This window comes from Sus scrofa, chromosome 1 (assembly GCF_054392235.1).
Source record: "Sus scrofa isolate SSC_HxYL_T2T_F1_AM1 chromosome 1, Sscrofa_HxYL_maternal_Yorkshire_Landrace_v2.0, whole genome shotgun sequence".
Lineage (NCBI taxonomy): Eukaryota > Metazoa > Chordata > Mammalia > Artiodactyla > Suidae > Sus > Sus scrofa.
In genome coordinates, this window is record NC_139383.1 from 250,336,894 (window position 1) to 250,363,020 (window position 26,127).

General features: G+C 39.2%; 1 protein-coding gene across 6 annotated transcripts in view; it reads left to right on the forward strand.

The window, feature by feature from the left end:
• Positions 1-68: 68 nt before the first annotated feature.
• Positions 69-26,127, forward strand: part of NCBP1 (nuclear cap binding protein subunit 1) — a 51,167-nt gene continuing 25,108 nt past the window's right edge. For 4 of the 6 annotated variants that reach the window (XR_002336867.2, XR_014824400.1, XR_014824403.1 and 1 more), the window contains exons 1-14: positions 69-358; positions 7,674-7,762; positions 8,836-8,936; positions 10,998-11,154; positions 13,215-13,322; positions 13,903-14,024; positions 15,472-15,541; positions 16,265-16,480; positions 19,016-19,113; positions 19,838-19,901; positions 22,057-22,167; positions 23,147-23,211; positions 24,352-24,414; positions 24,663-24,737. Coding sequence is in view for 2 of the 6 variants with exons in the window: in XM_021066300.2 (XP_020921959.1) it covers positions 325-358; positions 7,674-7,762; positions 8,836-8,936; positions 10,998-11,154; positions 13,215-13,322; positions 13,903-14,024; positions 15,472-15,541; positions 16,265-16,480; positions 19,016-19,113; positions 19,838-19,901; positions 22,057-22,167; positions 23,147-23,211; positions 24,352-24,414; positions 24,663-24,737 (1,373 nt within the window). In the remaining 4 variants the exon portion in view is untranslated. The remainder of the gene's footprint in view (positions 359-7,673; positions 7,763-8,835; positions 8,937-10,997; positions 11,155-13,214; positions 13,323-13,902; positions 14,025-15,471; positions 15,542-16,264; positions 16,481-19,015; positions 19,114-19,837; positions 19,902-22,056; positions 22,168-23,146; positions 23,212-24,351; positions 24,415-24,662; positions 24,738-26,127) is intronic. The other 2 variants (XR_014824399.1, XM_084990395.1) reach the window with 1 other exon arrangement.

Here is a 26,127-nt window from a genome sequence, read left to right on the forward strand (position 1 = left end):
CCGCGTGGCCCCGGAAGGACTTCCCGCGGAGGCGGGCGAAGGAAGCAGCGGAGAGGCGGAGGCAGCCCGAGGGGGCGGTTGCGTGCGGACGAGGCGGCAGTGGCTTGGTGAGGTTCCAGACGCCGGCTCTCCGGGATCCGAGCCCGCCGAGCCCACCCGGCCACTTCTCCCCCTTGCGCTTCCGGGAGCCGTCGCGAGCGAGTGCGCCTGCGCGCGGGCCACTTCGTGAGCCTCGCCGCTGTCCTCGCGCCGGCCGGCTGCCCGACGGTTCCTGCCGCTCTTCCCGCCCGGCGTCTAGGCTCCGCCGCATACACAACGTGCGGCATGTCACGGCGGCGGCACAGCGACGAGAACGATGGTGAGTGCTCTGGGCCTGGCCGCCGAAGCCGCGCCCAGGTGGGGCCGAGGTTTGGCTTCTTCGGTCTTCAGGTCCTGAGCGAAGGGACGGGAAGCCCTTCCCCCAGGAACTTGCGGGGAGATGGGTGGCACAGCGGGAGTGTGGCTGGGCGACTGCTGGAAAGCTCGTGCTATCCCCCACCGCACCTCTTGAGTCGTCGGCGGAGGGGAGGCCTGGTGCACCCCTGGTCTCTAAGCACTCTTTAAGATAAGGTCCTTGGTACCGCCGAGCAGGGAAGTATATTTGTGTCTGTGCCGCTTCCCCTTAGAGACGGTGACCAGGACTCACTTGTCCCAGTGTCTCGTTTTGACCCTCAAACATCATGTATTAATGGCTCTCGGAAGGTGAGAGATCTGATGAATTGCAATCCCAGCTCTCCTGTGCGGGTCATCCGGGGTTTTGCCTTCTTTCAAACCACTGGGGAAGAAAAATCAGCTTCTTATCCGCACGCGAGAAGTCTTTAATAAATAGATATACGTAGGTCGTTATGTTAGATCTTGAATTGGTTGTAAGCTTATTTCTCTCGTTTAAGAAAAGAATGCCAGAAGACTCACTAGAGAGCTCGTAGAGGTTAGATCGGGGTTCCCATTTGGATATTTGCACTCATGGGGATCCTGGAATTGCCGTCATAGAAACCAGGAATAATTTAGCTAGTTAAAAATAGGAAACGATGCTTACATTAAAAAAACAACAGTCAAGAATACACATCTAGAAAAGCAAAAAGAAACTAAAAATAATTTAGTTATTAATACTTGAAAATAGTGTTGTAAAGTGGTTAAGAGGCCAGACTTTGGAGACAGAGGGTTTAAGTTCAAAGTTAGACCTTGCCATTTATTTTGTGATCTTGCCCAGATTATATCACCTCTTTAAACCTTAGTCTGTAGTATTGGATTAATGATACATGCCTGTTCTTGGTTTTGTGAGGATTAACATATGTAACTAATTGCTCATGATGATATGTATTTTATCATCTGTTAATGCTTAAGAATTGATAAGCATTGGCAGATGTCAACGATGTAGGAAAAAAATACGGATCAAAAAGTTGGATTTAATTAATTTTCTCCACTTATATTTTTCTCTCCTTGAATGTTGGGGCACTCGAGGGTAGGAACCAAATCCCACCTACTTAATTTTAACAATGAAATATCAGTTTTCTGCTAGGACATGGCTTGAGAGGATAGTCTAGTCCAGTCTTGTCACCTGACACCTAAGGGTCTAGATTTAGTATAATTAATGGAGATGGCTGTGCCCAGACACAGGTGAAAGCAAATCCAAGGTTCTTTTTGCTACACATGTATAGTAGGCTGCATGCTTTGATTTTTTTTTTTTTAATCACAGGAGGCTTCTTGTATAATGTACATACAGAGCACAGAAAATAGTCTTCATGTGCTTTGCATTTGATTAATTAAAAACCTAAATCTCCTAGAAGTCATCACTTGGTATTTGGAGAACTTGAGTCTAAATTTAAAGTTGTTCCCATTTTCTTTGCTCTTCTTGTGCTTTTTTTTCTCTTCTCCCTTCTAGGGCATTCCTAAAAGGAGAGGGAGTGTTTCCAAAGGACAGCCTGGAGAATTCGATGTGAATATGTAGTTTGGTTATTGGGATGCTAGCATAACTTTCTTAGGAGTTAGCTTCTGGCAGCTAAAGCACTGTCCATTTGGGTCTTGCTGCAGGAACCTCAGAATAAATAAGACAAAAGAAAAGAAAATAAGGAGTTAATCAAAATCCAACTAGGAACCATGAGGTTGCGGGTTCCATCCCTGGCCTCTCTCAGTGGGTTAAGGATCCGACGTTGCCAGGAGCTGTGGTGTAGGTTGCAGACGTGGCTTGGATCTGGCGTGGCTGTGGCATAGGCCAGCAACTGTAGCTCCAATTAGACCCCTAGCCTGGGAAACTCAACATGCTGTGGGCGAGGCCCTAAAAAGAAAAAAAAAAAAAAAGGAGTTAATCAAAGTTTACTATGAATAATTTAGTAGTAGAGGGGCAGTTAATAGTTCCTCTTAGATACTATCCTGGAACTTCAGTAAATTGCCGCACTTTGGGTAACGATCAGCTAGGATTTCTGCTAAAATCAGAAATATTGGGAGTTTAAAAAAAAAAAAGAGTTCCCATTATGGTTAAGCGGAAGGAAACGAATCTGACTAGCATCCATAAGAGTGCAGGTTCAGTCCCTGGCCTCTCTCAGTGGGTTAAGGATCTGGCATTGCCATGAGCTATGGTGTAGGTCACCGATATCACTTGGATCTGGCGTGGCGGTGGCTGTGGTGTAAGCCAGTGGCTATAGGTCCAATTTCAACCCCTAGCCTGGGAACATCCATATGCTGAGGGTGCGGCCCTAAAAAGACTATATATATATATATGGGAGTTTAAATATTATAGAGGGCTGTTTTGTAATAGGCTGAATTATTATCGATGTATTATATAGATGCATCATAGCACCTCTGGGTTATTGTCAGCTCTTATCAGTCATAGACTGCCGTGACTTCCATATGCTTGACTAGATATACTGATTTATTCAACAAATATTTAATACCAGGCACAGCTCTAACTACTGGCAGTACAGCAGTGGACAAGATAAATATAGGACCTCCATTTTACAGGCAGAAAACAAATAAATTTAGTGTATCATATGTTGATACGTGCCATGGAGAAAAAACTGAGTAAAGAGGATAGAGGCTGCTGGAGGAGGAGTTGCTGTTTTGCACTGGTTGGTCAGGGAAGGCCTCGCTGAGAATGGCATTTGAACAAAGACCTGCAGAAGTTGAGGGAGCAAACCAGATGGCAACATGGAGAAAAGCAGTAGTCTAAGCAAAGGGAATCTTGGGGCCAGTTTTGATGTAGTGGAGTGAGAGGGAGAGTTGTAGAAGATAAGATCAAAGAGGTGGCAGAGAATCAGCTGATGGAGGACAATTTTAAAATTACATCTCTGCATTGAGACGAGTGTCCAGGATCCAGAGAGACAAGTTAGGAGGCTATACCAATTAAGTTCACCTAGAGATGGATTTATAGACAAGGAAAGTCCTAAATGGAAATTAATGTGTATGGATACTGGTCCAGTGCTGAATCTGACTCATTTCTTAGAATCTTTTTAGGAATATCTTTGAAGCTTTTCCATATTTTGGATAGGCATACAATAGCTTTTCAATGTACTGTTTTGTTCTTTTAAGAAAGTATTTTAATTGTCTGTAATCTTAGCCAAAACCCCATTTTAAGTCTCTCTTAAGCTACTTAGAATTAAGTCCTTACCTTTTAGACTGTGACTAGTTTTTTACTTAACTATAGAAAAAATAAAACGAATAGAAATGAAGGGATTTGTTATTCTGATGAAGAATATAGTTTATTTCAGAAGTGATGGTCACTTCTGCTTTAAACCTGCAGGATCAAGGTACTTTACTTTTCCCTTATTGGCTTTTGGTACTTGCTCTTTTACAGAGTTGGTTTTCGTGTCCACCTTGTGGATCTAAAATTTTTTATAGTACATCTAATTCTTTTTTTTTTTTTTTTGTCTTTTTGCCATTTCTTGGGCTGCTCCAGCGGCATATGGAAGTTCCCAGGCTAGGGGTCCAATCGGAGCTGTAGCTGCCAGCCTACGCCAGAGCCACAGCAACCTACACCACAGCTCACAGCCACGCCGGATCCTTAACCCACTGAGCAAGGGCAGGGATCGAACCCGCAACCTCATGGTTCCTAGTTGAATTCGTTAACCACTGAGCCACGATGGGAACAACAGTACATCTAATTATAAATAAGGATATAAACTGGATATAGGATGTGTAGTAGAGTGTAGCCATATAGAATTAGGATCACCTTATTGAGGTCCTTTCAGATGGGTTTATTAATAGACACTTGCTCTTCTCTTCTATAGTAGGCTAGAGTGTCAGAGTAAAGTGGCAACATGTAACTTTAATCTACATTGTAAAACTTTTACTTAGTTACATATTAATATAAAATCTGTTCTTGTTTTGAGAGCTACCATGGATACTCTTTTCTTTTTACAGCTGCACTTGCAGCATATGGACATTCCCAGGCTGCACCTGTGGCATATGGACCTTCCCAGGCAAAGGGTTGAATTGGAGCGGTAGCTACTGGCCTACACCACAGCCATAGCAACGCCAGATCTGAGCTGAATCTGCGACCCACCACAGCTTGTGACAACGCCAGATCCTTAACCCACTGATCGAGGCCAGGGATCAAACCTGCATCTTCATGGACACTGTGTCTGGTTTTAACCCAGTAAGCCACAATGGGAACTCCTACCATAGATATTCTTGAGGGTAGCTGAAAACATTCAGCTAATGTTTTATTCTTAATAAAAGTGTTTATTCTGCTTCCCCATGCTCTTGCCCACATTCTCTTGAATTCATTATCCTGTTTTTGTGCATAAGTTCACATTGTGTCAGTAGATCCCCACCCCTTTATATTTTCTGGAATATCAGGTGAGAGTGGAGCATCTCTTACTCCTTAACACTTTCTGCCTCTTGGCATTCTCCAAACATAGTAAAAATGGGAAGAAGAGAGAAAAAGAGGGGTTGCAGTTCAGAGATAGGACTGTATGCTTGTATTTTCTACTATTTCTTCAGAAATCCAGCTTCTTTCCCAAGGATTATTTTCTTCTTTTCAGTTTTATAGGAGGACCGAGGAGGGTTGTTTTGAAGACTGGAGTATGGTTCTAAACTGATTTGAGAATGAGCCAGCTGCATGATTAATTTAGAGAGGGCAAGGAGGTGGATGGCGTATGGGATAAAGGGTTGCAAAGTAGTTGGTCAAGAAAGGAGAGAACAGTGGTTAAGGTGTATACAAAACAACCAAAAATAAGTAAACCAACAAAGAAACTGCTCTCATTCATGTAATTTTTTAGCATCTGCATTTTCCCAACCTTACAGGAACATTGGTTCTGAAGAACATTGAGTATATATATTCTGCTTGCTTTTTTTTTTTTTTTTTCTTTTTTCTCTTTTGTTTTTTTTTTAGGGCTGCATCCACGGCATATGGAGGTTCCCAGGCTAGGGGTCTAATTGGAGCTGTTGCTGCCAGCCCAGCTTGAGTCCGCAGCCTACACCACAGCTCACGGCAATGCTAGATCCTTAACCCACTGAGCAAGGCCAGGGATCGAACCCGCAACCTCATGGTTCCTTGTTGGATTTGTTTCCGCTGTGCCATGACAGGAATTCCTATTCTGCTTTCTAGAACAGTTTCTCAGCATCAGCACTACGGCCATCTTGGGCTGGATTCTTCTTTGTGTTGGGAGTTATCCTATGCAGTGTGGTTTGTTTAGTAGAATTCCTGGATACCCTGGATGCCAATAGCACTCCAGGTTGTAACAACTAAATATGTCTCCAGAGATTGCTAGGTGGCTCCTGGGGAACAAAATCTAGTCCACTTGAGAACATTTGCTCTTGGATAAGTCTATTTTAATGTCCTGGCTGATAGCTTATATAAACATTGCACCAAGTGTGCAATTTTTTCCATGAATGAATCCTGGAAGTAGAGATCCTTTGTGTCAAATTTGGGTCTTTGGTTGATGGAACCTTTGTAAGAGATCCTGTGACTTCATTTTGATGTATACTTGAGAATCAAGGTCCCTGATCCCACTCTACCTCACATGTCCGCAACTTTACATGGCAGATATCTCCAGGAATATATTTTAGCAGTCATGCTGCTATGAGTTATATTTGTTAATGGCATTGTCCCTTCAAAACTATATTCAGTTATTTAAACCAGATCCTAATGATAGAGCAGTTGAGGTATCAAAGCACACAGTGCTTTGCCCTCTGACCTTTTATAATACTTCATCTGGTCCTGTCTAGATAGTAATAGATAGGTTTTGTTCAGCTTGAGTTTAGGTGGTAGGTACCTGAAGATCATGCCAGACATTGGAAAAAATTAACACCCCAAGTTTAGAATAGCCAAGTGCCGTGTTTTATGAAAGTCACTGAATTTTTCAAGCCGGTATTCCAGCGGCTAAGTAATTATGAATTCTGTAAAAATGGTTTAGTTCCTTTGGCTCTACAGATCTGAGAAGATTAAATATATGTATGATTTATTTCTGGGTAACCCTGTATCTGTGGATTTTCATTATTAATACAGATCCCCAGTGCAGTTACAGATGATTGCTTCCTTGTCCACATACTATCCTAATAATCTAACTGGTGGAAGTCAAAAATTGAATTATATTGGGAGACTAGCCAACATTGTGTAGAGCAACAGCATCTTCTTCCATATTTAACACTATCAATTGAAATTTTTTCAGACTTATGTTATTCCACAAAAAGATGTAAGGAGGGTTATGTTAAGATATTAAACAAAATGATAAGAAGAGATCATTAGCAGCAAGACTAAACAATGGATGGTTTGTGGCACAGCATCATTCAACTTGAATTCTTTAGCAACCGAAAGGACAGATAGATGATTGGTAATCATTTCAACTTTTTCAGTGATAGTTTTTTTTAACATAACAGGATCAGTAGGTAAAGTGCAGAATGAAGAGCCAGTTAAAACAGGGGACCATAAAACATATACTTTCCCCACCAATTATTTGGTATAGTGCTCAGGACATTTCTTTGAGTATGTCTACTGATTGTAATTCCCATTGTTTGAGATAATCTAGATCCTAGTGCCTCATGGTTTATAGAATTAAAACCATTAAATGAAGAGTTAGGAGCTTAGACCCTTGTAAAACTAGCGAGTGATCCCAATGTTTTATGCTCCCTTTCCCACATCTTTCTTTTTTAGCAAGTTTTTTTTTTCCCCTAGCAAGTCTTTCCGAAACATCTTTCTTGGTTTTACACCCATATTTCATCAGTTTATATAATACTTTTCATTGTGAGAATAATGAGTTCTACTGGTACTGATAGGTTTTAGGAACAAGCGACTGAGGATGAATAAACAAGTCAAGTTTGAAGAAAGAAACTAGCCATACATAGATATTACCAACATTACCGAGTCTTCTAACTGCTAGTGGTTAACATGTTATGGGCACCTTTGCTCTATCCACAGAAATGGACAGGGCTGCTGTATTGTATAGCTCCATGGGGCTGGGGCATGATTCTCACAAAATTTAACATAAGTAATATCTCCTAGAGTTAATATAGTGCCTCAGGGTATGGAGACTGTTGGTTGATCTAGCCTTGTCTGAGAAGTAGTTAAGGTCAGTCAAGGGTTTCTACTCTGTATAAATAGTAGGGCTTCCGGTAGAAAAGAGATGGTAGCCAAAAAAGTAAAGTTTTTGATAATGGGTTCATCATGTAATGTTCACTTTTTTACATTCTTGAAACAGGGGGACAGCCTCACAAAAGGAGAAAGACCTCTGATGCAAATGAAACTGAAGATCATTTGGAATCTTTAATATGCAAAGTTGGAGAAAAGGTATGCCTTAAAATAGACACAAGCTGGGAGTTCCCTTTGTGGCACATTGGAAACATCCGTCTAGTATCCATGAGGATGCTGGTTTTGATCCTTGGCCCATTGCTCAGTGGGTTGGGGAACTGGTGTTGCCGTGAGTTGAGGTGTAGCTCACAGATGCAATGCCAGGCTCTGATCTGGCATTGCTGTGGCTGCAGCATAGGCCAGCACCTGTAGCTCTGATTCCACCCTTAACCTGGGAACTGCTATATGCCATGGGTGCAGCCCTAAAAACAAAAACAAAAACAAAGGCATAGGCTTGATGGGCTTCTTAGGGTTGTAGTTGATTGCACTTGATTAATTTCTGCATCTGCAAACTTCATGATCTAAGTTTTAGGAAAAGCTTATAATGCCATGCATATGTATCACAAAGTAAGTGCATATTAAAACCTTTGTGTGGAGTTCCCATCATGGCTCAGTGGTTAACAAACCCAACTAGTATCTACGAGGCTGTGGGTTTGATCTCTGGCCTTGCTCAGTGGGTTAAGGATCCGGCATTGCCGTGAGCTGTGGTGTAGGTTGCAGACACACCTTGGATCTGACGTGGCTGTGGCTCTGGCGTAGGCCAACGGCTACAGCTCTGATATGACCCCTAGCCCGGAAACCTCCATCTGCCACAGGAACGGCCCTAAAAAGACAAAAATAAAACGTTTTGAATGCAGATAATTGAGAATTAAACATTTTTAATAATTTTCATGGAATTTGAATCTTAGAAAAGACCTTAGGGGATAGTCCACTCAATTTAAAAATGAAGACCAAGTAAGTTTTGACTATTTGAGATAATTTGGCTGGTCATACAGTGAGAGAACTAGCTAGAGAAGTGGAATAGAGCCCACTATATCCTCTTATTTCTAATACTTGGTCTGCTTTTAAATTTCATTCATTCTCTTTTCATGGGTTTCCAAATAATAACAACCTGACTTTATACTAAACTGTCATAGTGCCTTATGCATAAATATTTTTATGATCACCCCTGGAAAATTTTAACGCACTAATTGCTGAGTACTTGACGAATATTTAATATGCTCTCCTTACAGAGTGCCTGCTCTTTGGAGAGCAACCTAGAAGGCTTGGCTGGTGTTTTGGAAGCAGATCTTCCTAACTACAAGAGCAAGATCTTAAGGCTTCTCTGTACAGTGTATGTATACAAAAGATTTATGAATCCAGGTGGTAATGCATTATCTATTCTTAAATGCTTGGGAATGTTCAGGAGATGTGTTTATATTCCATATGTCATCCGTTTTCTTTCTTTGGGGAATTTGTCAAATGAAATGACCTTTGGTCCTTTGGTGAACTCTTAAGAGATAAATGGGACAGAAATTGAGCATTTTCTTTGTTAGGTTTCTTGGATCCATAAATCATTTGAGTTGACTGCTGTTAAGTGAGAAAATAGGCGGTTTCACATTCAGTGGTTTTCTTTTCAGTATGTACAATTAAATATATATAATAGAGTTTATATTTTTAATCAATAGTATCCAACTAATTTGAGTATCAGTCACTCAAGTAATGGCCCTTCTTAGAAGACTTGAAAGTGCTTTTGAAGCTATGACATAATAAGTATGATTTTTCTCTGAGTTAGATGAGCTAGAACAAGTATTAGTATTTAATTTGTAAGGACATTACAGTAGGAAAAGTCTCACATGAGATCATGAAATAGTCTCCCTTAGCAGTGGAATTAGCAATCTAGACTTCCTCATCTCTCCGGTTGACACGGATCACTCTAAACTGTATGCTTTGTGAAGAAGTAGCTATGACTTCTGGATAAAGAAGTCTTCATTATGAAGGTGGCTTAAGTTGTTATTTCAGTTGTTCTTAAATAATGTGCTTTTGTTTTGTTTTTTCCATTGCTTACAGCTCAATTTTAATTTAAAAATGTACACACGAATTGAAACTAGCAGTGGATTTTACCTTTTTTTTTTTTTTTTTTGTCTTTTTTGTCTTTTTAGGGCTAGATATGTGGCATATGGATTCCCAGGATAGGGGTCGAATCACAGCTGTAGCTGCCAGCCTATACCACAGCAACATGGGATCTGAGCAGCATCTATCACCTACACCACAGGTCATGGCAACGCTGGATCCTTAACCCATTGAGCAACGCCAGGGATGGAACCTTCATCCTCATGTATAGTAGTCGGATTCATTAACCACTGAGTCACAACGGGAACTCCTCAGATACAATTTTTTGAAAGAATCCAGTCAGTATTCAGTAAAACATGTCCTTAGGCTAGAAAACTACTAAGAAGAATTACTTTACTGTAGTTATGCTTAGATTCCTTCTGTTCTGAAAGCATTTATTTGAATGGAGTATATTTATGCTTAAACTCTAAGGGAAGCCATGACTGAGGTGGGGAAGGGTAAAGATTGAATGGTTACTATTAATGCAAGTTATTTTTTTTTTAAACCTAAATTGTCCTTAATACTCATGCTAGGAACTTTGGGAAAACACAAAGTGTAGGAGATTCTGAATGATCATGAATTCATATTTGCTTTTCTTTTTGAGCTAATTTCTGAAGACTGCCTAAATTAGGGGTCAACATTACCTTTTTCTGAAGTATGACTATAATCCTCTTCTCTATTTTTCACATAACTTTAATGAAAATTAACACTTAAGTAAGCAAACTGGGATGTAAAGACATCTTACTACATTGGGTACCATGTTAGAAATTCAATAATTTAACTGATAGAAACTGGGTTTAGTTCTGAATTTTTTCTAAGCAACTAGAGTAGTATTTCTCAAAGTGGAATTCTGATCCCATGACAGTTGGTCTGCGAAGTTTAGAAATTTTGTATGCTCTCTCTCCCCCTTATTGATTCTGCATTGAGGAAACTTGTTTCACAGCAATTTCCAGGTATTTTACCATAGAGACCATTTTCTGTAGAACTGCTATTCAGTTCCACTAAGCACATTGGAAGAAAAACTAGTCTAACATTAGTTATATCTTTAGTTTGATGACTTCACAATTAAGAGTGTTTAACTTTCTTAACTTGTGGATTAACTAGAATTAAAATGAAAAATTTGAGGGGGCCATATCTGCAACTCTATTCAATATTTATGCCTTTTCTGAAGTAGTTTTTAAAATATAGCTAAATGTGATGCTTTTCTAAAATTATAAAAATGATAAAATTTATATAATGTAAAATTCAGAAACTTAATGCTATTGTTTTGGGATCTTCTTGTTGTTCTGGGTTCTCAAATTAGTGCACGTCTGTTACCTGAGAAGTTGACAATTTATACAACACTAGTTGGACTGCTGAATGCCAGGAATTACAACTTTGGTGGAGAATTTGTAGAAGCCATGATTCGTCAACTTAAAGAATCGTTGAAAGCAAACAATTATAATGAAGCTGTATATCTGGTAAGTTTTTCGGTTTGGGAGGCTTTTTTGATATGATATGTTAGTGTTGGAATGGAGGGAAGAGGTGAGCTACAACCAAATAATTTATCTTTTCTCTTGAAATACAGTTCCCCACTCACCACAACAGCTGCCCTTTTGAAACCATTCTCATTAAAGGTACAGAGCTCATTTTACCAAGTCCAGTGACTTTTTTTCACTCTAAATCTTGGTTGACCTTCCTGCAGCATGTGATGCTTTGTACTGCTTTCTTAGTCTCGGTTTTTGCAGCACCTCCTTTTTCAGGACCTCGTGCTGCTACGTACCTTCTTTTTCTCAGTCTCCTTTTACTGGAGCAGCTTCCTTTGTCCCTTAAATTTTTGTCTTCCCTAGGATGCTGTCCTCACTGCATTTTCTTCCAAATACTCTTTCCTAAAGCATTCTCATTCTCTCTCATAGCTTCATAAACTACCTTTATGTTGAGGACACCCACACACACCCACACACCCCAAATCTGTAATCTGTATCTTCACTTCAACCTTTCTCTTGAACTCCAGACCTATGTTCCAAATACTACCTGGATAGCCCTAAGGTATCTTGCCTGGAATTCCCTGAATTAATGAATTATTCATATCTTCTTTCCTCTGTCCTCACCCCAACCTGCACAAATGGCTGCTAGTTACTGGATAGTCCATCGAGAAGCCGGAGCATTCGTTTTTGTCTTGCCTTTGCCCCCTCTTACTCCGAGCAGTCCCCAAGTCCTGTCTAGAGTTCTTCCTCCAGTCAGTCCCTTCTCCGTTGTCTCCAGGGCCTCTAATATAGTTCATGCCTTCCTCCTCATGTCTCAGTAGCCTCTTAACTGATCTTTTTACATCCAGATTCTCTACCTTTCACTTTATCTTCTACAGTGACACCAGAGTGGTCTTTCTGTAACAAGGTTCTGTTCGTATTGGTTACGTGTTAAAAACCTCAATTCCTTCCCATTGTCTACAGAGGATGGTTTTCAAAGCCATGAACAAGATGATGCAGGAAGTAACTGTTAGAACTCTTATTTATCTTAAATGGAAATGGAATTAAGCCTTATTAGTTGTATACATAGATTGACAATGGGCCAGTGTATATTATAAAATATATAATATATATGTTGGAAGTATGTGATCAGATTCTTTTCTGTTGAGTACACAAAAGAATTTAGACACCCATCAGGCTATAAGGTGAAGTTCAGATTCTTCATTAAGCCTGACCCTCAGTGGTTGCACTAGTCTGTTTCTGTTTGCCTCCCATATATCCTCCAGCTGTATCAGAATATTTGCAGGTCCCTGCACCATGTTTTTGAACTTCTCTGCCTAGACCCTCTCCTTGCTCCCCGCTGGAGGACAACTTTACTCATTCTGTATGACCTAGATGGATTGTTACTCCCTTAAGATGTTTTCCCCTCTCTCTGTATCTCTGTTTCTAGAGCACTTTTTAATTTATCCTTTAGTATAGGATTCATCCTTTTGCGTTGAGATTTGGCTTGTCCCACTAGACTATTAGCCCCCATATGACAGAGACTCTAATATGCTCAGCAGTGGCACACAAAGGACACCCAATAAATATCTTTTCATGAATTTCCATTTCTGTTGTCCAGTGAAAATTTCCTTCACAGCCAAACAGCAAAAGTTGTAGTAGCTAGAATATTACAGTTTAGGTTCTTATTCCAGTATAAATGTGAAGCTATCAATGCACAGACTCCTGTCCCTCCTGTAGTCTATCACAGCTACTCAGCTCTGCTATTAGAACATAAAAGCAGCTGCAGATAGTATGTAAATAGATGAGCATGGCTGTGTAAAAGTTGATTTGTGGACACTGAAATTTACTTTTGTAACTTGTGTGAATCAGAATATTCTTTTGGGTCTTTTTCTAGCATTTAAATATCTAAAAACTACTCTTAGTTCACAGGCTGCTTAAAAATAGGCATTGGGCTAGATTTGGCCCTTGGGCTATAGTTTTTCAGACCTGTGGTTTCAACCTTTACGCAATTGCTTGTTTTATAATTACTATAAAGGGCATTTACATTTAATAGAAATTGTTTTACCCAACAGGTCCGTTTTTTATCTGATCTTGTGAATTGTCATGTCATTGCTGCTCCATCAATGGTTGCTATGTTTGAAAATTTTGTAAGTGTTACTCAGGAAGAAGATGTGCCTCAGGTAAGAAGACCCCTTATGCTGCTTCTTGTCCATACAGTACCAGGTATTTTCTCTTTAGTATGGAATCTTATCCATACAGTACCACGAATTTTTCACCCTTTAGTAATTAAAAAAACCCAAAAGATTCACGGCAGGTTATCACATTATAAATTCTTAACATCTAGGAGTTCCCATTGTGGCTTAGCGGAAACAAACCCCACTAGCATCCATGAGGATTCAGATTCCATCCCTGGCCTCACTTGGTGGGTTGAGGATCTGAAGTTGCCATGAGCTGTGGTGTAGGCCGGCAGCTGCAGCTCTGATTCGACCCTTAGCCTGGGAACTTCCACATGCTGCACCTATAGCAAAAAAACTTAATATCTAAAAATTAGGTCAGCTGGCTTAATGGTGGGTTCTCATGACATCTGTATTTTAGTTAAATGATCCATTCTGGTAAGATTAAAACTAAGGTATCTAAAAATACTCTGAATGAGCCAGATATTTTCTTTAAGCCCTTTTAATTAGTGTCCATAGGATTTCATTGAAGAATAGATATACTATGTATGAAAATTCACTTGTACCTATTTTAAATATTCTTTAGGTGCGGCGGGATTGGTACGTGTATGCCTTTCTGTCGTCCTTACCCTGGGTTGGAAAGGAGTTGTATGAAAAGAAAGATGCCGAGATGGACCGCATCTTTGCCAACACTGAAAGCTATCTCAAGTAAGAACACAGCAGCATGATAGTGGTTTTGTGTCCCCTTAAGTTTTTTCAGAATAATTTGATTGCAAGTTTCATTTTCTGTTAATAGATACTTCTTTGGGTATTGTTAATATCTACTTAGTTATAAATAAAGCTAAAGTAAGTCTAAAGTTAAAAATGTGCTTTCTCATTACATTGTTAACTTTAAATGATTTTTTCAATGTTTTATATTTTTTTAAATTTTACTTTTTTAGGAGTTCCCGTTGTGGCTCAGTGGTTTAAGAACCCAACTAGTATCCATGAGAATGCGGGTTCAATACCTGGCCTTGTTCAGTGGGTTAAGGATCTGGCATTGCCATGAGCTATAGCGTAGGTCACAGATAGAGCTCAGATCCCACGTTGCTGTGGCGTAGGCTGGCAGCTGTAGCTTTGATTCAACCCCTAGCCTGGGAACTTCCATATGCCACAGGTGCAGCCTTTAAAAAAAAAGTTTTACTTTTTAAAAATAATATCTAGATGTTTGCAAAAGAATGAAAATAAGAGTATGAATATCCTAATGTTTGAAGAAGTCCTTCCCCCTTTTTATACAAATGATATGGTGTACACACTTGCTTTTTTTCTTCTGTACACATTTGGTACTCCCCCACACCAGTGTAGTTTGGATTTGTCGCATAAAAGTATATAGTTCTACCTCCTTCTTTTTAACAGCTGTATAGTATTACACTCCCCCCCCCCCGCCTTTTTTCCTTTCTATGACCACACCTGCTTCTCATGGAAGTTCCCAGGGTAGGGGTCAGATCAGAGCTGCAGTTGCAGACCTAAGCCACAGCCAAATCGGATCCAAGCCACATTTGCAACCTACACCTCGCTTGTGGCAACGCTGGATCCTTAACCCACTGAGCAAGGCTGGGGATTGAACCCATATTCTCATGGATACTATGTCAGATTCTTAACCTGCTGAGCCACAACAGGAACTCCAGTATTCCCCTCTTTTAATGTACCATAATTTCTTTAACTTGTCTCCTGTTGGTAGACTTTGGGGCCTATGCAAGTCTTTCCTTATTGTAAACAGTGTTTTCAGTGAGTATCCTTGTACCTGTGTCTTTGTGCACATATGTTTGTGGGGCATGTGTGTTGTTAGAAATGGCATTGCTGGGTTGAAGTGTCTTAACTATATTAATGTTGATAGATGTAGTCAAATTGCCTTCCAAAGAGATTAGACTCTTCCACATCTCTTCTAAGAGATTATATCAATTATCCCTCTACCAGCAATGTTTTTGAGTTTTTGAAACTTTGTATTTGCCTACATTTTGGCAATATAATACATTATCAAAGATTCTGATATCTGCCAATCTGATAGGTTAAAGTGTTTCACTCCTTTAATTTGAATTTTATTAATTGTGAAAACAACTGAACATCTTTTCATGTTTTTAAAAACCTAAATGTAGATTTTCATTTTTATCTTTAGAAGACGCCAAAAGACTCATGTGCCCATGTTACAGGTATGGACTGCTGAGAAACCACATCCACAAGAAGAGGTAAATTGTTTTCAGTTTCTTATGATACAAGCACAGTTGGAGTAGATTCTAATATCTGTGACATGTTCGAGTCCTTCCACTTGTGAAACCTTGGCTACGTTTTCACATTTCATATCAAGGGTTCAGCTCCTCATAGCCATATGCAGATAGTGGATTTTTAATAAATCTAGAATGTCATTAACAGTCCCTATTCTGGGGATTCCAGATATCATAGAATTGATGTATTTTTTGTTAGAATGCCCAATTTGAAAAAATAAGTGTAACAGCCCCAGTCTTTACAAAGTAATTGAAGTAAAAACAGAAACTTAGGAGTTCCCTTCATGGTGCAGTGGAAACAAATCCGACTAGGAACCTTGAGGTTGTGAGTTCGATCCCTGCCCTTGCTCAGTGGGTTAAGGATCCATCGTTGCCGTGAGCTGTGGTGTAGGTCACAGACGCGGCTCAGATCCTGCATTTCCGTGGCTGTGGTGTAGGCTGGCAGCTACAGCTCCCATTGGACTGTTAGCCTGGGAACCTCCATATGTTGCAGGTGCGGCCCTAAAAAGCCAAAAAAAAAACCACAGAAACTTAGCACTGTTTCTTTGTACTATGTTTAACTGTAAGTTAGCTTCCTTTTGTTTCCTGTATTTTAGAAAATAGTTGATTTTTGGTTTTGTCTAGTCAAAATATGATTTCATCTAGCCTTCAAATATCTATTAATTATTAAAAATAATCTGTCTTTAGTATTTAGATTGCCTGTGGGCCCAGATTCAGAAATTGAAAAAGGATCGCTGGCAGGAGCGACACATCCTAAGACCTTATCTTGCCTTTGACAGCATTCTGTGTGAAGCACTGCAGCACAACCTGCCTCCTTTCACTCCACCTCCTCACACTGAAGACTCCGTGTACCCGATGCCAAGGGTCATCTTCAGGATGTTTGATTACACAGACGATCCTGAGGTACATACATGACCAGCAGAAGTACCTCTCAAAGGGCCTGTGTTGTTTGTACTTGTGGTTTAATCTTGTTTGAATTATGCTGGTTGGACATTTTAATTTTGAGTTGTTTATTATCTAAGAGAGTCAGTGGCAGTGAAGTTAACAGTCTAATTTTGTGAATGGTGTTACCTCATTATGTAAGAAATCATATTTATCCTGTGTAAATTAAGAGACAGCACAGCATGTAATTGAAGAGTGTAGGTTTGAGAGCCAGATTGGTTTGGGTTTTAATCCTGATTTAGTCAGATCCTAGCTGTGTCATCTTGGGTGAATTATTTGCCTCTCTAGCCTTACTTTCCTAAAGAAATAATAATAGCATAAAGTTGTAATGAGGATTAAATTATTAACACACACAAAATGCGTTGAACAGTACGTGACATGTGATGAATGCTCAGTAATTTTATCTTCTTTATTAGCTGTTTTTAAAGAAAAATGCCTAATTTTGGAGATTGTCCATCTTTCTCTCATCCTCAGTTCATCTTATTATATAATATTTTTAAAATATTATAAAGTATTTTTATGTATGGATGTATTTTTGTCTTTTTAGGGCCACACCGGTGGCATATGGGAGAGCCCAGGCTAGGAGTAGAATGAGAGCTATAGCTTCCAGCCTGCGCCACAGCCACAGCAACATGGGATCCAAGCCGCATCTGTGACCTACACGACAGCTCACAGCAACACTGGATTCTCAACCCACTAAGTGAGGCCAGGGATTGAACCCACATCCTCATGGATACTAATCGGGTTCGTTTCCACTGAGCCGCAATGGGAACTCCCATAAAGTATTTTTAATTTAAAAACCCCAAAGGATACTATGAGCTGACTTTATAATTCTTAAGTATACATATTCTTTATTATGACATCAAGTTACTCAGCCATTGTACTTTAGCAGTTAAGAAAATGTGTAATTTTGATATGAACATTTGGTACAAAAATTTACAATTTACCTATGTTTTAATTACTTTATATCTTTGCATTTCAGTGATACCTTTGATACCCAAGCAGCAAGCACAGTAATCACTAGATTGGTTCTGAATAGAAACTTCTCTGGCTAAAGTACCATACCTGTTGCCTAGTACATCCCAGTCAGCATGGAGCAGAATTTCTCAGCCTCAGTGCAGTTGATGTTTTGGTCTGAATAATCCTTTGTGTGGGGCTTTCCTGTGAATTGTAGGATGCTTGGCGGCTTCCCTGGGCTCTACCCTCTGGATACCAGTAGAGGCTAAATATCAGTTGTGACAACCAAAAATGTCTCCAGAGATTGCCAGATGTCCCCTTAGGGGCATAATTCAGCCGCTGGCCATAATTCAGCCAATATTACCACACAAGGTCAAATTTGAGTTTTCTTTCCCTATCCTCTCTCTTCTGTGCTACAGAATTTTGCTTATGACCAGTGAAATGATAGTATATGTATACTCTATCTCAGAGTAAGAAGTTACTGGATATCCAGTTATATATACATACAAAATCATCACCTTGTTACCCATTTGCAGTATTCCGTATATGTAATGGTCTAATTAGGTATATAGAACTTAAGACCTAATTTTCAGTAAGACTGCTAGAATCTTTGTGGTTAGGTATTTAGTTGTGCAAGAACATTAGAACGGGAACTCAAAATTTGCTTCCCCGAACAATTTGTACTTAATTGGCATTGTCTCTATGATGTGCCCAGCATCTTTTACCAGAAGAACATAAGTATACAGAATATCTTTTTGAAGAGGATTTGGTTTTTTGTTTTGGCCTTTCAAAAAATATGTATTTTTTTTTAACTAGAAATAAAGTGAATTAAAGTAAAAGTCACCATTAAGAGTCTACAGTAGTAAATAAATGAGAAAATCTCTGAGCCTGTAGGCTATGCGTATTTTTTAAATTACACAGTATCATGTAGATAATGTTCTTTAACCTTTTGTAAACAACATAGTATGAATATCTTTCAATGTATACATAATTTTTATGTCTGCATAGAGTTCGAAATAAAATTTTCCTTCTATCCAGGTTTATTATGAAAATAATCTGCTCCAGTGGTTTAAAAAAATAAATCAAGTTGTATAGGGCTAATAATATGCAAAAATTACTTAGTTTCATCTAAGAATTGGGAGGCATTCCTGTTGTGGTGTAACAGAAACAAATCCCACTAGGAACCATGAGGTTGTAGGTTCGATCCCTGGCCTCTCAGTGGGTTAAGGATTGGCGCTGCTGTGAGTTGTGTAGGTGGCAGATGTGGCTTGGATCTGGCGTGGCTGTGGCATAACTCTGATTAGACCCTAGCTTGGGAACCTCCATATGCTGCAGGTGTGGCCCTAAAAGACAAAAAAAAAATTGAGATGGACAAGGATTGTACAGTGTCAGATGTAGTAGAAGAAACACTAGCTGACATTCCAATCCTGTGGTAGACATAAGTGAACACAACAATGCAATTTGCTGAAAGATAGAGCTTTGACTCTTGTGAACTTATTTTGTCTAGTCTACAGTATGTACATCTGGTTTTCTTTCCAGGGTCCTGTAATGCCAGGAAGTCATTCAGTGGAAAGATTTGTCATAGAAGAGAATCTTCACTGCATCATTAAATCCCACTGGAAAGAAAGGAAGACTTGGTATGTTTTGCTTCACAGTCCTTTTTATTAGAGTGGAGAAAAGGTGGCAACCTTGATGATTTAGTAAAAGCAAAATGTGTGTTAAGAGTAAGAAAGTCTCTCTTTCTGATGCCCTGTCTCGCAAAGACTAATCTCTGAAACACTTGATTGGCTTTCTGGAGGCACTTTACCCTCAAATAGTACTTTTCTGGATGCTGTATAGTACTCGAGTGCTTTATAGTAACATGCGTGTGTGTGGATATTTGCCTTATCTGGACAAATTAACTTGAATGGCAAGTGATTTGGGTGTGAATGTTGTGGGAATAAGTGAATACTAATGGTTTTCCTCTGTTCCTAGCAGACGTCAAGCTTCAGAAGTTTATTTTTTAAATGTTCTAAAACCTTAGAAAGTTTTGGTTTAGATTTTTAAGGTAGAAAGGAACATAGTATTTTGGGAGTAGTCTAGTAGTCTACCTAGAACTTTCAAAATTAGTGGATTTGAATATACTTCCTTAGTGTTATTACTTACACTCCATTTGCTCTTTCAAGGAGTTTGGATGCATTAAAGAGTTTCCTTGTGGTAGACAAAATAATCTGTGCTATAGTTAAATGAAGTAACTGAAATCTAGAACATTTCAGAAAAGGTTTCCTTTTCTTAGATCTAAACACACCAATTTTTAAACTGCTTATTTGCCTCTTCATATATCTGTGTGTACTCATTAAACTTAAATTACACTTTTTATAGTGCTGCACAGCTAGTGAGTTATCCTGGGAAGAACAAGATCCCCTTGAACTACCACATAGTTGAGGTATGCATTCCAAATGGAGCTTGTTTCTAAGTTTCAGAATCTGTCTGTCGACTTTAAAGTGTAATCAACTCTTGGCCTTCTTGTTCTTGCTTCTTGTCAGGTACTGAAAATTAACAGAGGAAAGTGGAAATTGCTTTCAGTTTTGGAGCTCTGTTAGCCATGTTAGTAAAGAGAAAAGAGGAGTTGCCTATAGTTTATTTATGTAGTATGTCTTCATTTATGGATAGTTATGGATAATGTAAGTTACCTCTAACTGTCAGTACACTGTCCACTTAACAGATGTGTAAGTGACTTTAATATTTTAAAATAGGAGTTCCCATTGTGGCTCAGCAATTTAAGAACCCAACATAGTATCCATGAGGATTTAGGTTCGATCTGTGGCCTCACTCGGTGGGTTAAAGACCTAGTATTGCTGCAAGCTGTGGTGTAGGTTGCAGAGCAACTTGGATCTGGTGTTGGTGTGGCTGTGGTGTAGGCCTCAGCTGCAGCTCCAATTCTACCCCAGCCCAGGAATTTCCATATACCACAGGTGTGGCATTAAAAAGAAAAAAAAATTTTTTTTAATGTAAAAGTATTCAAATAAAATGCTTTAAAATACAGTATTCCTTAGGCAGATAACCCATCTTTAATTGTGCTTCTCTGACCTCTTATTACTGTATATACCTGACTAGTAAATTATTTTCCGTATCATGAGATAGGGATAAGTACAAATCATTTTTTTATTCTTAGAAATCAATTATTTTGGAAGTGGAAAGAATAGATAGTGCTTTTGATTCCATATTAAGCCCTACAGAAGTTTGATAGCAGTAGTACAGTTGAATACTTTGTAAAGATTTATGTCCCAAATACAGTTTTTTCACTTGACACATGGGTCAAACTGTCATTTGCATTATTCCTTTATGTTAAAATATTTGAAGTCAGCATAATTATGAGGTATTTTTTTTATTCACTTTTTATCATTCTATACCTGTGTGATTACTTAAAAGTATTGCATCTATTCTACCTTTACAGAACTTGAGAGTGTGCTAGGCTATGAACGTGACTCACTGACATGTTAGTTGAAGTGCAAGACATAAGTCATATTTTTAAATCTGCAAAATATGTAGTAATTCATCAGAATGAAATACAGAAGTGTGGGAGGTGGGACTGGGACAAAGGAATGAATGCAGACCAGGCTCTAGAATTTTAGGTAGATGGACCACAAATTACATTGGTAGGATGGAAACTAGTTTCTGAATGAGAGCATGGCAAAGAAGTTTTGGACTACCAAAAAGATTTCAAATAGCAGCGCAGAATGTCCGTTCCCATCCTCAGAGTCTTAAGAGGGGCTTTTACTTCTTATAGGATTGAAACACTGATGGATCTCTGAGTCCCCAGTGAATTATTTCTCCCTGAATTAACCCTGATACTTCCAAAGTTGGAATTTAATGAGACAGTTCTCTGAGGGTATCAAATAAGCATTAATTTTTGCATATTCTTATTTGATTGAATTGTAGAGCTAACAAATCTTAATTACAGTAGTCAATTATAGATTTTTGTGTTTTATTTATTTTCTCCCTCCCTCTCTCCTTCCCTCCCCACAGCATAAGGAGTTCCCAGGCCGGGGATCAAATCCAAACACCTGATCCTTAACCCACTGCCACTGTGCTGGGCCAGGGATCAAGCACATCCCAGCGCTCCGGAGATGCTGCTGATCCTGTTATGCAACACCAGGAACTCCAGATCTTTGTGTTATAAAGAGCATAATTTTAGGCTTTCCCGTTGTGGCATAGTGGTTAACGAATCCAACTAGGAACCATGTGGTTGCGGGTTCTACCCCTGGCCTTGTTCAGTGGGTTAAGGATCTGGTGTTGCCATGAGCTGTGGTGTAGGTCACAGACGCAACTTGGATCCTGTGTTGCGTGGCTCTGGCGTGGGCTGGCGGCTACAGCTCCGATTCGACCCCTAGCCTGAAACCTCCATATACCACAGGAGCGGTCCTAGAAAAGGCAAAATGACCAAAAAAAAAAGCATAATTTTAAAGGTTAAAACGTAATATGTTTTTTCATTATGAGTATCATAGAGTTAACCTTTAGGACATTGAGGTCTTTCCAATAGTAAAAGTGCACAGGTAGCTGTTGAATAGAGTTCTCAATCGTGCTTGATTCCTTTGTAGGTGATCTTTGCAGAACTGTTTCAGCTTCCAGCACCCCCTCACATCGATGTGATGTACACAACACTTCTCATTGAACTGTGCAAACTTCAGCCTGGCTCTCTACCCCAAGTTGTATCCTTTCCTTTGTTTTTCGTTTGTTTGTTTTTTGAGGGCCACATGCAAGGCATATGGAAATTACCAGGCTAAGGATCGAATCAGAGTTATAGCTGCCAGCCTCCACCACAGCCATAGCATTGTGCGACCTACAACACAGCTCATGGCAACCCCCGAATCCTTAACCCACTGAGCAAGGCCAGGGATCAGACCCAAGTCCTAATGGACACTAGTCAGGTTCATTACCCCAAGCCAAGATGGGAACTCCCCTTTGCTTTGTTTTTAAACTTACTTTCTTTGGCCAGGCTGTAAAACATTATTTTATATTTCTGCTTATGGGTTTAAATCAGTTTATAAAAACAGTTTGATGTTTCTTTAAAAGTTAAACATTATGTGCAGCATACAATCTCAGGCAGTCTGCTCTTGAGTATTTACCCAAGAATTAATGTTCCTAGCTTTATGTGCAACAACCCAAACTGGAAACATTTTTCACATATCCATCAATACATGAAGGGATAAGCAGGTTTTGTTACATCTATATGATAGAATACTACTCAGTAATAAAAAAGAACAGATTTTCAATGAATGCAGAGACATAAATGAATTATGAAGCAATTATGTCAAGTAAAAGATTCCAAACAAATGTGAATTCATACTATATGATACAATTTACACAAAATCCTAGAAAGGGCAAAGTAATGAACTGACAGCAGACCATTTGCTCTGGGTCGTAAATTAGGAAGGAAAGAAGGGAGGATGGATTCCAGAGGAGCAAAGGAAAATTTTAGAGGTGATGTAAATGTTCAATATATTGATTTCACTGATGTGTCCAAGTCCAATGTGTTGTATGTACATCATTGATTACCTCAGAGATCAATTCCTTGAAAAGAAGCTCAGCATTATTAGTCATTATGGAGACTTCTAGGAAATGTTATTTTCTCTGTCACAACTTATTTTCAAGAATAGAGAATCGTTTTCCTTATCCTGAAATTCACAGCTTGCACAGGCAACTGAAATGCTATACATGCGTTTGGACACAATGAATACTACGTGTGTAGACAGGTATAGTAACTGCCTTTTTTCTGTACTGGGTGTTAACAGCTTCTCCCTGTGCTTTATAGAAGAACTGGATCAGAAAAACATTTGCCTTGTTAAGAATTTCCAAGTTGGTTTTTCTTCCCTGCCTCCCCCAAATAATGCTTTATATAGTAATAAAACCCATACTTGTTGTAATATAACATTACACTTTCTAGTCTAACTTTCAGTGATGCCCATGCTGAGGTTTTCTTTAATTTCATTCATTGTTTACTTGTTTGGTGCTTTGATATGGTTACACTTTTCCCTCTGTAGTGGGTAGGTAAGCTTTTAAAATAGACCTTATGCTAACCCATATGTAGAAGCAGAGTCTAATACTAATACTGTATATTTAGTATGTTTATATATTATATATGTGATTTTTGTTTATAGATAGTATCTGCTTCTAAAATAATTAGCTTCTGTATAATTACAGCTTTAAGACTCAGTTTATACAAAAGACCATGTTGGATTTTTATAGCTGTGGTAATTACATGCCCACTGTCTCTTTTGGGTGAGGTCCACGTACTGCCTTTATTAGCTAGAATTCTCTTACCTCTGTCATTTTCCCAGAGTAGATCAGGACAGATATTGAACATATTCCATCATCTAGCATGTCCATTGTTCAAATGCGGATATTTGAAAATTTTTGGTAAAGGCTCTCCTGTGTCATTGACCTATTATCTTGAGTAATTTCACTGATTGAAATTATAAATATGTGAGGGGTGTGCTTTAGGAAAGTATCTGCTGGGTTTTTTTTTTGTTTTTTGGCACCTCACACCTCTGTTTCATTGTCAATTAAATGGGGAAGATAATAGGTTCCTCAGAAGTTATTGTTGTGAATTAAATTATAAACATATGTAAGGTACTTGACACACAACAGGCACTTGAATCATATCTGTTACTCACTTTTAAAGGATAGCACTCTTAGGACTGAGATGGGGGACTGTTACTTTTTGAAGTAGATGAGTTAAAGGATTTGCACAGAAAAGAGTAAGTGACAGGAGAGGATTCAGCTGTAGGTAGGGGAAAAATAGGCTTTTATTTGTCTGAAGAATTAGGTAAGTTCCTATTATAAATTGCAGCCATTCATCCTTTTCTCCCCCCATCCCCCACTTCTCTGTATAGATTTATTAATTGGTTTTCCCATCATCTGAGTAACTTCCAATTCCGCTGGAGCTGGGAAGATTGGTAAGTAGTGTTATGTTTATCTTTCTATTCTCTATAATCTACCATAAAAAATGTAATATTTAATACTGTAACATAAAGGCAAAGCAATCTTCTTCACAGTCTGAAAGATTCGGATTTTTTTGTTTTATATATATATATATATATATATATATAAATGAAAAAATAGAGGGGAACTATTTGTGGTGAAACACAAGTTAGATATAAGTGCAGATTATGTGTAAACTCATAAAACTATATTTCCTCATTAGGTCAGATTGTCTCAATCAAGATCCAGAAAGTCCCAAACCAAAGTTTGTAAGAGAAGTTCTAGAAAAATGTATGAGGTAAGTTTTTTGGGTTTTCTCCTTAGCTTAGGTCTTCTAATTTCTATGGGAGGGATTTTTCTCCTCTCTGCATTTGTATGTATATCTTCTTTTTTTTTTTTTTTTTTTTTTTTTTGTCTTTTGTCTTTTTGTTGTTGTTGTTGTTGTTGTTGCTATTTCTTGGGCCGCTCCCGCGGCATATGGAGGTTCCCAGGCTAGGGGTTGAATCGGAGCTGTAGCCACTGGCCTACGCCAGAGCCACAGCAACGCGGGATCTGAGCCGCGTCTGCAACCTACACCACAGCTCACGGCAACGCTGGATCGTTAACCCACTGAGCAAGGGCAGGGACCGAACCCGAAACCTCATGGTTCCTAGTCGGATTCATTAACCACTGCGCCACGACGGGAACTCCACCTCTCTGCATTTGTGATGTTTGTCCAGAATATCATTTTTTAAATCCAAGTACTTACCTCTCTAAGGTTTTTAGTCAAGATTTAGGGTGGGGAGTTCCCATCATGGCTCAGTGGTAAGGAATCCAGCTAGGATCCATGGGGATGCAGGTTTGATCCCTGGCCTCAATCAGTGGGTTAAGGATCTGATGTTGCCATGAGCTGTGGTGTAGGTTGCAGACACAGCTCGGATCCTGCATTGCTGTGGCTGTGCTGGAACTCTGATTAGACCCCTAGCCTGGAAACTTCCATATGCTCCAGGTGTGGCCCTAAAAAGCAAAAAAAAAAGATTTAGGCTGAAAAACTTATGCAACCATGCTGCTGGATTTTATGTGAATTAAGCCAAGAAGTTTTTGTTTTTTAGTCAAATATACTTTGAAATAATTTCAAATTTCTGGAGAGTTGCTAAAATAGAACCCTATATCATGTTCATCTAGATCGCCTAGTTGTTAACATTTTACCACATTTGTTCTAATGCTTAGTCCTCTTCCCCTCTCAGTGTATATATACTCTTCATATTGGTCTTTTTCTAAACTCTTTGAAAACAAGCTGCAGATAGGATGTCTGATCCTTTAACGATCTGTCATATATTTCCCCAAACGAGTCACTCTCCTGCATGACCAACATATATAGTGCTCCAAGTCAGAACATGAGCTCTGACACAGTAATAACAACTGTATAATCCATAGACGCTGCTGAAATTTCAGCAACCATCCCAACAGTGTCTTTTTCCTTTCCAGTCTAGAATTGGATCCAAGAACATGAATAGCACTTAGTTGTCATTTTCTTCAGATTCCTCAGTCTTCAATAGCTATTATTCTTTCTCTTTCACGTTCTTGTCAGTCTTGAAGAACGTAGACTAACTTTGTTGCGTTGCCTTGCTGCGTCCTCATAACTCAAGTCTTGCATTGTTCTACCACTCGAGATGTTAACTTTGATCATGTGGCCATATTGGTGTCTG